General features: G+C 36.6%; 1 protein-coding gene across 1 annotated transcript; it reads right to left on the reverse strand.

The window, feature by feature from the left end:
• Positions 1-3,819: 3,819 nt before the first annotated feature.
• Positions 3,820-11,857, reverse strand: ptcd1 (pentatricopeptide repeat domain 1). Its single transcript, XM_059553607.1, has 8 exons — positions 11,289-11,857; positions 9,555-9,695; positions 9,226-9,444; positions 9,014-9,115; positions 7,242-7,946; positions 5,184-5,300; positions 4,872-5,054; positions 3,820-4,022 (listed from the first exon to the last, which is right to left on the reverse strand). Exons 1-8 carry the CDS (start codon positions 11,736-11,738, stop codon positions 3,849-3,851), a joined length of 2,091 nt encoding a protein of 696 aa, XP_059409590.1. The 5' UTR covers positions 11,739-11,857; the 3' UTR covers positions 3,820-3,848.
• Positions 11,858-12,605: the final 748 nt, after the last annotated feature.

Genomic DNA, 12,605 nt, shown 5'->3' on the forward strand with positions numbered 1-12,605 from the left:
GGATTTAAGACTGGTTTACGATGTGCGTAGTTTACACTTTTCCTCTGGAGTTCGTTCATCCTCCGCCTAAAGGGCAATATGTGGCTTTGTCAAATATTTGTTAACAGCACAGACCCAGACAGACAGTCATCATCAGAAACACAATATGCATGCAGTTTCAGTTCATTTTCAAAAACAAAAACAATCAAATTTCTAATGCAGATAAAATCACAGTATACGTGATCAGGATAGGCAACTTTAGTGCAACCTTTTAGAGCAACCCTTAGAGCAAACTTTTTGGGTTGACAACATGATAGAAAATGTGTCTTTCGTGATAAAACATGCACTTACCTTCGTGTTGCGCTGTAACACAACAGAACAATCCAAATCAGACTTTAAGGTCAAGACAACAAAGACGAGATGGCTGAAGAACAGACAATCTCAGCTTCACTGCAGCTGTCTGATTTACACAGTTACACAGACCTCATTCACAGGTGTCTCCTCCTTTCCTCACTTTTTTTTGTCTCATCCTCAAACTCTTGAATAATATAACTATCATTGATATCTATTTATTTGTATTATTAATATATTTATAAAATTATACTCCAAGGTGTCTTAATAGTTGTAGAAAATATCTCTTTAAAATACAACTCTAAAGTGTTATGGAAATGTCTATATTTTTCTTTTTATTGTATTTTCCATATGTTCCATTTGCATGGGAACAGAGGAATGGCTATGACTGATTAGAACTAATCTGAGAAGATGATCAAAGTGTACCCTTGGACAGCCTTTATCAGTCTGTCTTTCTCACTACAGAGCTTCTGTGTGTTGGACTGACCATTCTTGTAAGAATTAAAAGACCAAAGACTGTTTTTTTACTCTCTGTCTCACAATTAACATTTATATATTTTTTTCATGACACAAGTCACTGGACATGTACCAGACATGTAGCTATTGCATGAAGATATAACACTTACATTTACTCCTTAATCATATAAAATGATTTATTGTAGAAAATCTTCTCTCTTCCTTCAAAAAATCTTGAGTCAAGAAGTTCCAGATGCCAAAATCAGACTTTATTGTTAGAGACGATCGCACTTGCATCCGATCTCACACTTATACAGTCAAAAATGAATCATACTTTAACTAAATATGCATTATGGTGAATACTCGATAGCTTCAGGCAGTTAGAGAGACAGTGCCGGGAATATTTGGGAGATTCCAAAAAAAAAAAAAAAAAAGCACACCAGATCATTGGTTAAGAATAAAAGTGCAGTCAGATGTCTTGTTGTGCATCGTAGATTAGTTGTCTTGCCAAATAAAATCAGATTTTGGCATCTGGAACTTCTTGAGCCCTTTTGTGTGACAAAGAGAGAAGATTTTCTACAACAGCTTTTGGATTAAGGAGTACATGTAAGTGAAAAATCTTCATAGGGAGACACCTACATGTCTGGTACATATCCAGTGATATATAAGCTTACAGAAGATTTTTTTAGTGCAAACAGATTTTTCTTATTTCCTGTGCTAAATTGTATTTCTAAAACTAAACGTTTAAAATCTGATCCTGGACACTTGGGATTGGCTTGTTAATTAATTAGCTTAAAAATATTTGAAAACCTGTATTTTTGTCCACCCGCCCAAACCAGTTTTGACATGCACAACAAAATTCAAATCTTCCCAATGTGTCAGCACTGTCAGCCGTTCCCTAGTTCACTTATAATTAATTTCATTTTATTCAAAATATATTACAGAATTATCAATACAATAATACACAACTGGCACCAGTAGCACTAATTAAATAAAACATTAATATGATTTTCTTTTTTTTATGTTATGTCTTTCTGCAAACATCTACCATGATGAAAAAAAGTAATGTATTTAATTTTTTATTTAATTAAGAAAAAAATTTGACCTATTCAATACATACCCTCTCCAACAAAAATGCACATCAACAAGATTTATCTTATTTCAGAGAAAATCCCTTTTCCTGTCGTCAAAGAAAATCTCTCTTTTTCAAAATAATCTTTCAAACCAACGAGTTTATTGGTCAAAACAACAAATCCAAGATGCCTGACATCTAACAATCACACTCGCAACTCTCTTATTATACATTTTCAATGAGCATAAAGTTGGGTGCTTCCCAGTTTCTTTAAAAAAAATCATCCCTATTTATCTGCCAAAATTATTGATGTAATATGTTTGTCTAACATGCAATAACAAACAACTGTAGAAGTCTTGGAATGTTGTTGTTCAAAGTATATTAACCAAAATTAGTTTGGGTTATAATTAAAGCCAGAAACAAGTTGAAGGCCTTGAAGCCAGTTTGACAGTGACTGTGATTTAAAGATGGTTTGCACTCAAGAACAGATGGGTGATGAGAATGTGGAAGTAAAAGAAGCCTAATCTGTGTGGTTATATTAAACATATATACACCAGGGTTGAATAAAAGTCTAATTTTATGAATAGACCAACTTATTTTGATTTTCAGAACGCTGATTTCTTAACACAAGGAAGACTTTTCTCCACAACATTATTTACCAAAGTCTTTGGTTTCTATTTAATGGTGGCTACAAAAAAAATAAAAAATTCACTCAAGTCACAGAGTTCCAGTTGACTGCAAAGCTAAGATACCACCTGAACTGAACCACAAAGTGATTAAGTGCTAGCTTGTGCTCACACTGTTTTCACAGAACTGCTTCAGTGAAACATGCAGGGTCACGTTGTACTGAGAAAAATCTCCTGTCTTGTGAATGAAGTTCAAGAGGCAGAAAATGTATTGAGTTAAGCAATAAAGTCAAGATGACAGACGCTTCTGATCCGTCTCTAATGGTCAGGTCTCAATTACTATTATTATTATTATTATTATTTATATTATACTTCAGTTACTGACCAAAGATCATGCAATGGTCCTGCACTTAATCATCACATAACACTTGCACCAGTTTTTATCCTAACTGTGGAATCCCACCAGGTGGTCTATTTTTAAACTTAACTTTTAATTCAGTCTTTTCTGATGGAAGTTTAATAAATAAACAAACTGCTTTGTTGTAATAATTTGCTGTTTGATGGAAATCACCCATGTTTACAGATAGGCCTGCTATTAAGACAGAAATTACCTAGACTTCCAGTCTCTGTTAGTAGCCACAGGCACATTTGGTTTTGAAGTACTTACAGTCTAATATCATTCCTTCTAATAACTTCTACAACCATTTATTGTAACTCAGATAAAATATTACAACAATAAAATAAATTAGTAGACCTGATGTCTAATATTTCCTTTCTTGCTTTCAAAGATAGGATGCCAATATTTTTTTTCAATTACTGATTTTGGATATTGTTTTTTTTTTTTTTTAATAATACAACAAAAATAAATGCAAACATATTATATATAAATATATATATATATATATATATATAATAATAATAATAATTCATTATATTTATATAGCGCTTTTCTAGGCACTCAAAGCGCTCTACATAGTCAGGGGGTATCTCCTCATCCACCACCAGTGTGCAGCATCCACCTGGATGATGCGACGGCAGCCATATTGCGCCAGAACGCCCACCACACACCAGCTTACTGGTGGAGAGGAGACAGAGTGATGAAGCCAATCTGCAGATATGGGGATTGTTAGGAGGCCATGATGGTCGGAGGCCAATGGGCGAATTTAGCCAGGATGCCGAGGTCACACCTCTACTCTTTTCGAAAGACATCCTGGGATTTTTAATGACCACAGAGAGTCATATATATATATATATATATATATATATATACACACACATATATAAAAAAAACTGTTACAAGACACATAAAATATGCCTCAGAAATTGTCACACAAATTTACTAGTACAAAATACAAGAACTTTATTTATTCAGAAATTGTATTTTGTGAGGTTACTCCATCTTGTTCCGTTTCTGGCTTTGGGGATTGATATTTTTCCCAGGGGTGTGGTGTTTCCTGGCCAGGCATGAACTCCAGCCACTGTTTGTAAAAACCACGGAAACCGTCTATCTTGTCCAGGTATGTGTTTCGTGATTTTAACTGAAGGAAGATAAAAGGCATAATTAATCCATGGTAGTCCAGTGAAAAAGAATATAAACCTAACAGAGCACTCAGATCACTAGGATCGAGTCAGTTAGAAATACCAATGGTTCACACAAAACAAGGGGAGTCCTCCTTTAGTTACTATGCCGCCCACAGTTGGAATCAGCTTCCAGAAGAGATCAGATGTGCTAAAACACTAGTCACATTTAAATCTAGACTTAAAACTCATAACTGTGCATTTATTGAATGAGCACTGTGCAATGTCCGAACTGGTTGCACTATATTTTCACTGTTTTTTATTTTTTTTATTTTATGTGAAATCATTTTCTAACTGTTTTAAATTCATTTTAAATAAGTCAATTTTTTTATAATTTTTAAAGTTTTAAAATTGCTTGTTTTATTCTTGTTCTTCATTATTATTTTACTTTCTTTTATGTAAAGCACTTTGAATTACCATTGTGTACGAAATGTGCTATATAAATAAACTTGCCTTGCCTTGCCTTGCCTAGTCCATTACAATCCTGCTCATAGCGCAATAAAATGAAAAACATTCACAAAGTACATGCATTTGATTTTACTGAACCTAGATGTGCTTTTAAATTAGGTGAATAAATAATAATTTAATTTAATAATTATACTCCTTAAAACTCCTTATAATTTAGTTAAAATGTATTATTATTTTCTTAATTCATTATATTTCGCTTACGTTATTTCTTTTTACATTACTGTTTTTATCTACGATTTATACTTACTGCACAGCCGAAGTAGCTGTGACAAATACAAATCTTGAATCTTACATCTTGCATGATATGAGATTGTCTCAAATTTTTGGTTTCAGTTTCTAACCTTGTCATAGGATGGAGGATACTGAGTTGCAAACTCCAGCTGTCTGATGATGACATCATTGGGCGGCACTTGCAGTTTGTGCATGTGTAGAAGAAGTTCATGCAAATATGCATAGTCCAAACGCTTAACTGCCTGGCTGATCAGGGCACTGTAAACATGAGTGTTCGGCACAAGTCCACAAGACTGAAAAGAAAAAAAAAGCACCTTCAAAATATTTAGAAGTTGGAAATAGTTGATTATTCTAATAAGAAGAAACCTTAAGTATAATAATAGTGAAAATCAATAATAAAAGGATGATATTGGATTTCATACCTCCATTTCAGTAAGCAACTGCCTTGCATCTTTTTGTCTACGGCAAGCCAGAGCAATACTACAGAACGTCTTTGCATTTGCCACCAGCCCTTTGTTAACCATAAGAGCTTTTACAGCCTAAAAAGAAAGATATTTTTTTACACATTTACATTCATGCATTTGGCAGGGTCTTTTGTAATTGTATTTATTATTTACAGTTATGCATTTGGCAGATGCTTTCACCACTTCAACGTATATTTCATTGCAACATAAGCTGTCGTAGTACAAATTAAAGAATCTGTTTAACATCTGCTGATCCCGTGTCCTATGTTAACAGACGATCACTTTTTCTCTATGATGGCGCCTCTGCTCGTTTGCCCACTCTTTCTTGTTATTGTTAGTGATCACCAACACTTAAAATGCTTTTTAGCTCTTTATCAGTATGATAATGAAATTGTAGTGAGTGGTGTACAGTCGTGGCCAAAACTTTTGAGAATTACATAAATATTGGAAATTGGAAAAGTTGCTGCTTAAGTTTTTATAATAGCAATTTGCATATACTCCAGAATGGTATGAAGAGTGATCAGATGAATTGCATAGTCCTTCTTTGCCATGAAAATGAACTTAATCCCAAAAAAACCTTTCCACTGCATTTCATTGCTGTCATTAAAGGACCTGCTGAGATCATTTCAGTAATCGCCTTGTTAACTCAGGTGAGAATGTTGACGAGCACAAGACTGGAGATTATTATGTCAGGCTGATTGGGTTAGAATGGCAGACTTGACATGTTAAAAGGAGGGTGATGCTTGAAATCATTGTTCTTCCATTGATAACCATGGTGACCTGCAAAGAAACGCGTGCAGCCATCATTGCGTTGCATAAAAATGGCTTCACAGGCAAGGATATTGTGGCTACTAAGATTGCACCTAAATCAACAATTTATAGGATCATCAAGAACTTCAAGGAAAGAGGTTCAATTCTTGTAAAGAAGGCTTCAGGGCATCCAAGAAAGTCCAGCAAGCGCCAGGATCGTCTCGTAAAGAGAATTCAGCTGTGGGATCGGAGTGCCACCAGTGCAGAGCTTGCTCAGGAATGGCAGCAGGCAGGTGTGAGCGCATCTGCACACACAGTGAGGCAAAGACTTTTGGAAGATGGCCTGATGTCAAGAAGGGCAGCAAAGAAGCCACTTCTCTCCAAAAAAACATCAGGGACAGATTGATCTTCTGCAGAAAGTATAGTGAATGGACTGCTGAGGACTGGGGCAAAGTCATATTCTCAGATGAAGCCCCTTTCCGATTGTTTGGGGCATCTGGAAAAAGGCTTGTCCGGAGAAGAAAAGGTGCGCGCTACCATCAGTCCTGTGTCATGCCAACAGTAAAGCATCCTGACACCATTCATGTGTGGGGTTGCTTCTCATCCAAGGGAGTGGGCTCACTCACAATTCTGCCCAAAAACACAGCCATGAATAAAGAATGGTACCAAAACACCCTCCAACAGCAACTTCTTCCAACAATCCAACAACAGTTTGGTGAAGAACAATGCATTTTCCAGCACGATGGAGCACCGTGCCATAAGGCAAAAGTGATAACTAAGTGGCTCGGGGACCAGAATGATGAAATTTTGGGTCCATGGCCTGGAAACTCCCCAGATCTTAATCCCATTGAGAACACGGGTCAATCCTCAAGAGGCGGGTGGACAAACAAAAACTCACTAATTCTGATAAACTCCAAGAAGTGATTATGAAAGAATGGGTTGCTATCAGTCAGGATTTGGCCCAGAAGTTGATTGAGAGCATGCCCAGTCGATTTGCAGAGGTTCTGAAAAAGAAGGGCCAACACTGCAAATACTGACTCTGCATAAATGTCATGTAATTGTCGATAAAAGCCTTTGAAACGTATGAAGTGCTTGTAATTATATTTCAGTACATCACAGAAACAACTGAAACAAAGATCTAAAAGCAGTTTATCAGCAAACTTTTTGAAAACTAATGTTCATGTAATTCTCAAAACTTTTGGCCACGACTGTAGTTATACTCATTGAATTAGGCCTGATGAACAGATGATTAAATGCATTTCTAACCTTAGCCCCATCCAAGTCTCCAGCTTTGGCCACCCTTCTGATCATAATGTTAAAGAATGTCTCATCCAGCATGACAGCACTCTTTTTGGCCACATTAATCAAACTCTGCACTGATTGGCTGCCGGGTTCCATGACATCAGCCAATAATGTGATGGTTTTGATGTTGGGCTCCAGTCCATCTTTGGCCATTTTCTCTAAAAAACCTTCAAGGTTTCCAATCAGAGCAAGCCTATCCAAAGCACCGTTCACGGGTCCAAAGGCAACCAAACCTGAGTGGAAAGTGCTGGGGTCCAGAAGGTTTGGGAGGCGGGAACTTTGTGACTGACATGTGAGAGAGCCACTTGATGATACAGGCAGCATTTGAGTCTCATTTTGAGATGCGTCTGTTTTGCATTGATCTTTTTCCTTGGAATGGCAGAAATCAGTCTCTTTGGCTTGTCCATGGCTTTGTGTGTGCTTGTCTAAAAACAGCTCACTCTCAAATGCATCCATATCTAAGGGCTGGCTCAACATCTCCTCTTTGACTTTCATCCCATGGCCTTTCCTTCCACTTGTGAGTTTAGGGATCACTTCTTTAGTTCTCTTCAGTAGTAGCACAGAAGCCAAACCAGGATCACCTATCCCACAATCCCGTGCTAACCGCAGGAGTATGTTGTAATTCTGAGTGTCTGGTTTTATTCCAATCCTAAGCATCTGGTGCCACACCTACAGAACAAATGACAATAAAAGAAGTACTTCACAGGATTGTTAACCCAAAGATGAAAAATTGTCATCTTTCCCCTCACCCTCATGTCATTCCAAACATAAAAGAACAATAATATTAATATTCGAAACAAAATTAAAATATTTTCTTGATGAAAGCGGAGAGGTTCCTGTCCCTCCATTGAAAGTCCAATCAACCCAAATTTAAAAGATCCAAAAAGTCATAAAAGCATCATAACATGAATTCATATGAATCAAATCTCGAGAAGACTTGAGAACAGATTTGCATTTGTTAAACAAGGAAACTCAAACATGAATACAGATTCTTTCATTTGTGGGTTAACAATCCATTTAAGAACTTAAAAACTGTGCAAATAAGTAAGATGATAAGTGAGTAATATGGATAGAAATTTTGGTGGCTGAAAATTAAATGGTCTATTTCGCTAAAAACAAATTCACGAAATACACACTAACACCAGAGAAGAGCTAATTAAATACCAATTGTGGTTTAAATGGAATTTGGGTAATACTTTATTTTACGTTTACATCTATTAGTTGCTTATTAGCATGTATATTACTAGAATATTAGCCATGTATTAGTGCTAATTAAGAACATATTAATGCCTTATTCTACATGACCTTATTCTACATCCCTAATCCTACCCAATACCTAAACTTAACAACTACCTTACTCACTATTAATTAGCAGAAAATTAAGAATTTATTGAGAGAAAAGTCATAGTTATTAGTAATAAGAAACGAATAGATGTAACTGTAAAATAAAGTGATACCGGAATTTGTTTTAATCCAGACAAATATTTTAATTGCTGAAATGTATATCCATATTATTTAGCATGTCACCAAAAACAATGTTAGAGTAGCAATTTTTTCAGCTAAAATACTGATTGACTCTACAGTTGAACGTCACTACAACTTGTTTATTTAGCACCTTAGAAAAACAACATGAGTTAAATTACCAAAACTGATTTATTAAAACGGTTTCAGCTGAATGAACTCAGGTTGGTGAATCACTATTAATATGTGTTTCTAGTCAGAAGGTGTTTAAGTACCTGTAAAGCCAGTCTGAATCCATTCTGCTTGTCCTTCACACAGCTCATCAGCAGATAATGAAATGTCTCTTGTGTGATGGGTTGTCCATTTTGAAGCATCTCCTATTCATGCATTTACACAGAAACCAAATGATGTTACTGTGTCGTTAGTGCAAAAAAAATAAAAAATAATAAATCTTCACATCACTGGGTATTTTGACATTAGTTAATACCCGCAGAATTTGAAAGCATGACTTCAGATCTCCAGCAAGGGCAACTGTTTTGAGCAAAGCATGCTGGGTAATGGCTGTGAGAGGGATGTTCTTCTTAAAAAGCTCTTGCTTGAGCTTCAATGCCTGTTCCAGCCCCGACTGTTTCCATGGAGACTCCGCACAGGCGTTGAACAGTGCAGTGTATGTAGCATCGGACGGCTCGATTCCTCGCTTCTTCATCTGAGTCATAATATTCAAACAGGGTTAATCAAAGATCAAGTGTGTCTTCCATGCATCATCAGCAGAGCCTAATATAAATAATGCCATGTGAAAATGCATTGTCATCTTACATTATTGTAGAGCTGGAAGGCTTTCTTTAGGTAGCCGACACGTCCACATGCGCCGATGAGCACAGAGTAGTTGTACTCCTCAGGTTGTAATCTCTCACCTTTGAGCATATCAGCCTCAAAGAGAACCAATGCCTCAGCCAGCTACACGCACACAATAAATAAATAAATTAATTAATTAAAATGTCTATTGGTTTACATGGAACCGAGAAACATATTGACATACACTTCCATTTATATGGCACTTGTATACAGAAAATGGTGATAACACAATTGAGTATTTATTACTAAAATAATACACTTTTGTGCATACTTAAGTGTGTACAGTATATACTTAAGTGTAAACTAAAGGACGGTTTGCAGCCGAGTGTGAAGCGGCTGGGATGAGAATCAGCACCTCCAAATCCGAGGCCATGGTCCTCAGTCGGAAAAGGGTGGCTTGCCCACTTCAGGTTGGTGGAGAGTTCCTGCCTCAAGTGGAGGAGCTTAAGTATCTTGGGGTCTTGTTCACGAGTGAGGGAAGGACGGAACGGGAGATTGACTGACGGATCGGTGCAGCTTCTGCAGTAATGCGGTCGATGTACCGGTCTGTCGTGGTGCTCTCGATTTACCGGTCAATCTACGTTCCTACTCTCACCTATGGTCATGAGCTTTGGGTCATGACCGAAAGGACAAGATCCCGGATACAGGCGGCCGAAATGAGCTTTCTCCGCAGGGTGGCTGGGCGATCCCTTAGAGATAGGGTGAGAAGCTCAGTCACCCGGGAGGAGCTCAGAGTAGAGCCGCTGCTCCTCCACATCGAGAGGGGTCAGCTGAGGTGGCTCGGGCATCTGTTCCGGATGCCTCCTGGACGCCTTCCCGGGAAGGTGTTCCGGGCGCGTCCCACTGGGAGGAGACCCCGGGGAAGACCTAGGACACGCTGGAGAGACTATGTCTCCCGGCTGGCCTGGGAACGCCTCGGTGTCCCCCCAGAAGAGCTGGAGGAAGTGTCTAGGGAGAGGGAAGTCTGGGGTTCTCTGCTTAGACTGCTGCCCCCGCGACCCGGCCCCGGATAAGCGGAAAAAGATGGATGGATGGATGGTAAACTAAATATATGATTTTTTTGGACAATTGCATGTTCATTGAATTTAAGTGAAAATTTATTCTAATTTAAATTTATTTTAAATGCAATTAAATTAACGTAAGTGGGTTTTTTCAACTTGACTTAAGTTCATATGTAATTACATATATTTATAATTACAAATATCTAAATGTAATTACATAATTATTTATATTATCTTTGAAATGTGGTTAAAGTGTACTGCCAAATGTACTGAGAGGCACTAATAGTAAACTTAAGATGTACTTAAAATTTATTTGTATTGAAATTTGTATATCATGATACTTGAAATGACAAAATTGTGATTTAGTAAAATATATTAACTTTAAATGTAACATTGAACACACTACAGTTAAATTATAACTTCAGTATGTTAGTCAGCACATCAAAAAAAAAGTACTTTAAATCTCAACAAAAGATTATTAAAACAATTATTATATATATAATTTCAATTAAAACTTGTAATATGACATTACTGCAAAATGATGAAATGAAAAAGACCTTTAAAGTATACAAATAGTGATTTAAGAGCATTTAAGTGGCCTTTCTAATTAATATTCTGCAATTAAACACTGCAGTGTTTTTTTTTCAAGGGATATAATTTTAAATGTTATTAAAAAAAAATTTTGACCACGTACTTTGTCCTCTTTGATGAGTCGTTTGCACTGGAGGAAATACCAGTATGTCGTATTTTTCCGACCTGTTCTAGACTTGAACTTCTCCAACAGCTGCGCATCATCTTCATCCGCATCTCTGGATTTCAGATCCAGCTGCTGCTCTGGGGATGTTTTGCGGAAGGTTCGTCTGGAGGAGAACCTTCTGGAATAATCACCAAACACAACACTTGTGTCTTCCTCCTCGTGCACATGCTCAGATGCGTTTGACTCTCTATTGTTGCTGTCGATACACCTTGAAGGTGTTAATGTAGCTGATTCGCTAAAGAATCTCAAGGGTTCGTGATGCAGGTTAGAAGGACAGACAGCTGAGCTGCGCGCATTAGAGGATCCGGCAGCGCACTTTATAGCATTAACACTGAATTTCCGTGCGAAAATACCTCTCAAAAATGCAGAACGCAACATTTTGGCCATCAATCTTGAGTTTAAAAACTAATTAGGCCATTCATATCACCCTTTCAAAACATAAACTGCGTTAGAAACAGGAGCTAGAATGCCTCACATGGTGTTTCTACTGGAAGTCGCCATGATGCTATAACGTAAGACATTACTAATAGATAATATCATGATCGATATATTTATTTAATCTATTTAATATAATTATATTTCATTTGTCAAAATTTGAATAATTTTATCTAATTCTTAAACTTAGCTGAATAAAACTGAATTCTCAATTTTATCTAACGAAACGAAAAACAAAAATAAAGATGAGCGTGATCGATTAGTAGGGCTGATCGTGTGTTCGTCTTGACGCTGCAGAAACTGAAACAATGTCACCGCTATCACAGAACTGCCATCTAGTGACTAATATTGAAATTATGTGCTTGAATAACAAACTTCACTTGACAATGTAGTTTAAATTTATTTTAAATGTAATTATTTGAATGTAAGAATGCTTTTCTGACACATTTAATATGATTTTAAAACTGCTCATATATAAGTTAATATAAATTATAAGTTAAACGCCAATTTATAAATTAAAATATGTTAAACAATATGGTAACACTTTAGTATCGGGTCCATTGACACTAATAACTAGTTGCTTATTAGCATGTCTATTATTAACATATTGGCTGTTTATTAGTGCTTATAAAGTACATATAATGCATGACATCCATAATCCTACCCAATACCCTAAACTTAACAACTACCTTATAAGCTATTAATAAGCAGCAAATAAGGAGTTAATTGGGGCAAAAGTCATAGTTAATGGTTAGTTAATAGTGAGAACTGGACCCTAAAATAAAGTGTGACCAACAATATTTCTACTGAAACTTGCGT

The sequence above is a fragment of the Carassius carassius genome, chromosome 7, assembly GCF_963082965.1.
Source record: "Carassius carassius chromosome 7, fCarCar2.1, whole genome shotgun sequence".
NCBI classification, from domain to species: domain Eukaryota; kingdom Metazoa; phylum Chordata; class Actinopteri; order Cypriniformes; family Cyprinidae; genus Carassius; species Carassius carassius.

Excerpts from the sequence above, each read along its gene's own strand:
- ptcd1 (XM_059553607.1), bottom strand. The coding sequence starts at position 11,738 with ATGGCCAAAATGTTGCGTTCTGCATTTTTGAGAGGTATTTTCGCACGG. Across the intron at positions 7,947-9,013 it reads GATTCAGACTGGCTTTACAG|GTGTGGCACCAGATGCTTAG; the intron begins GTACTTAAACAC and ends TTTGTTCTGTAG. Across the intron at positions 5,301-7,241 it reads GAGACTTGGATGGGGCTAAG|GCTGTAAAAGCTCTTATGGT; the intron begins GTTAGAAATGCA and ends CTTTCTTTTTAG.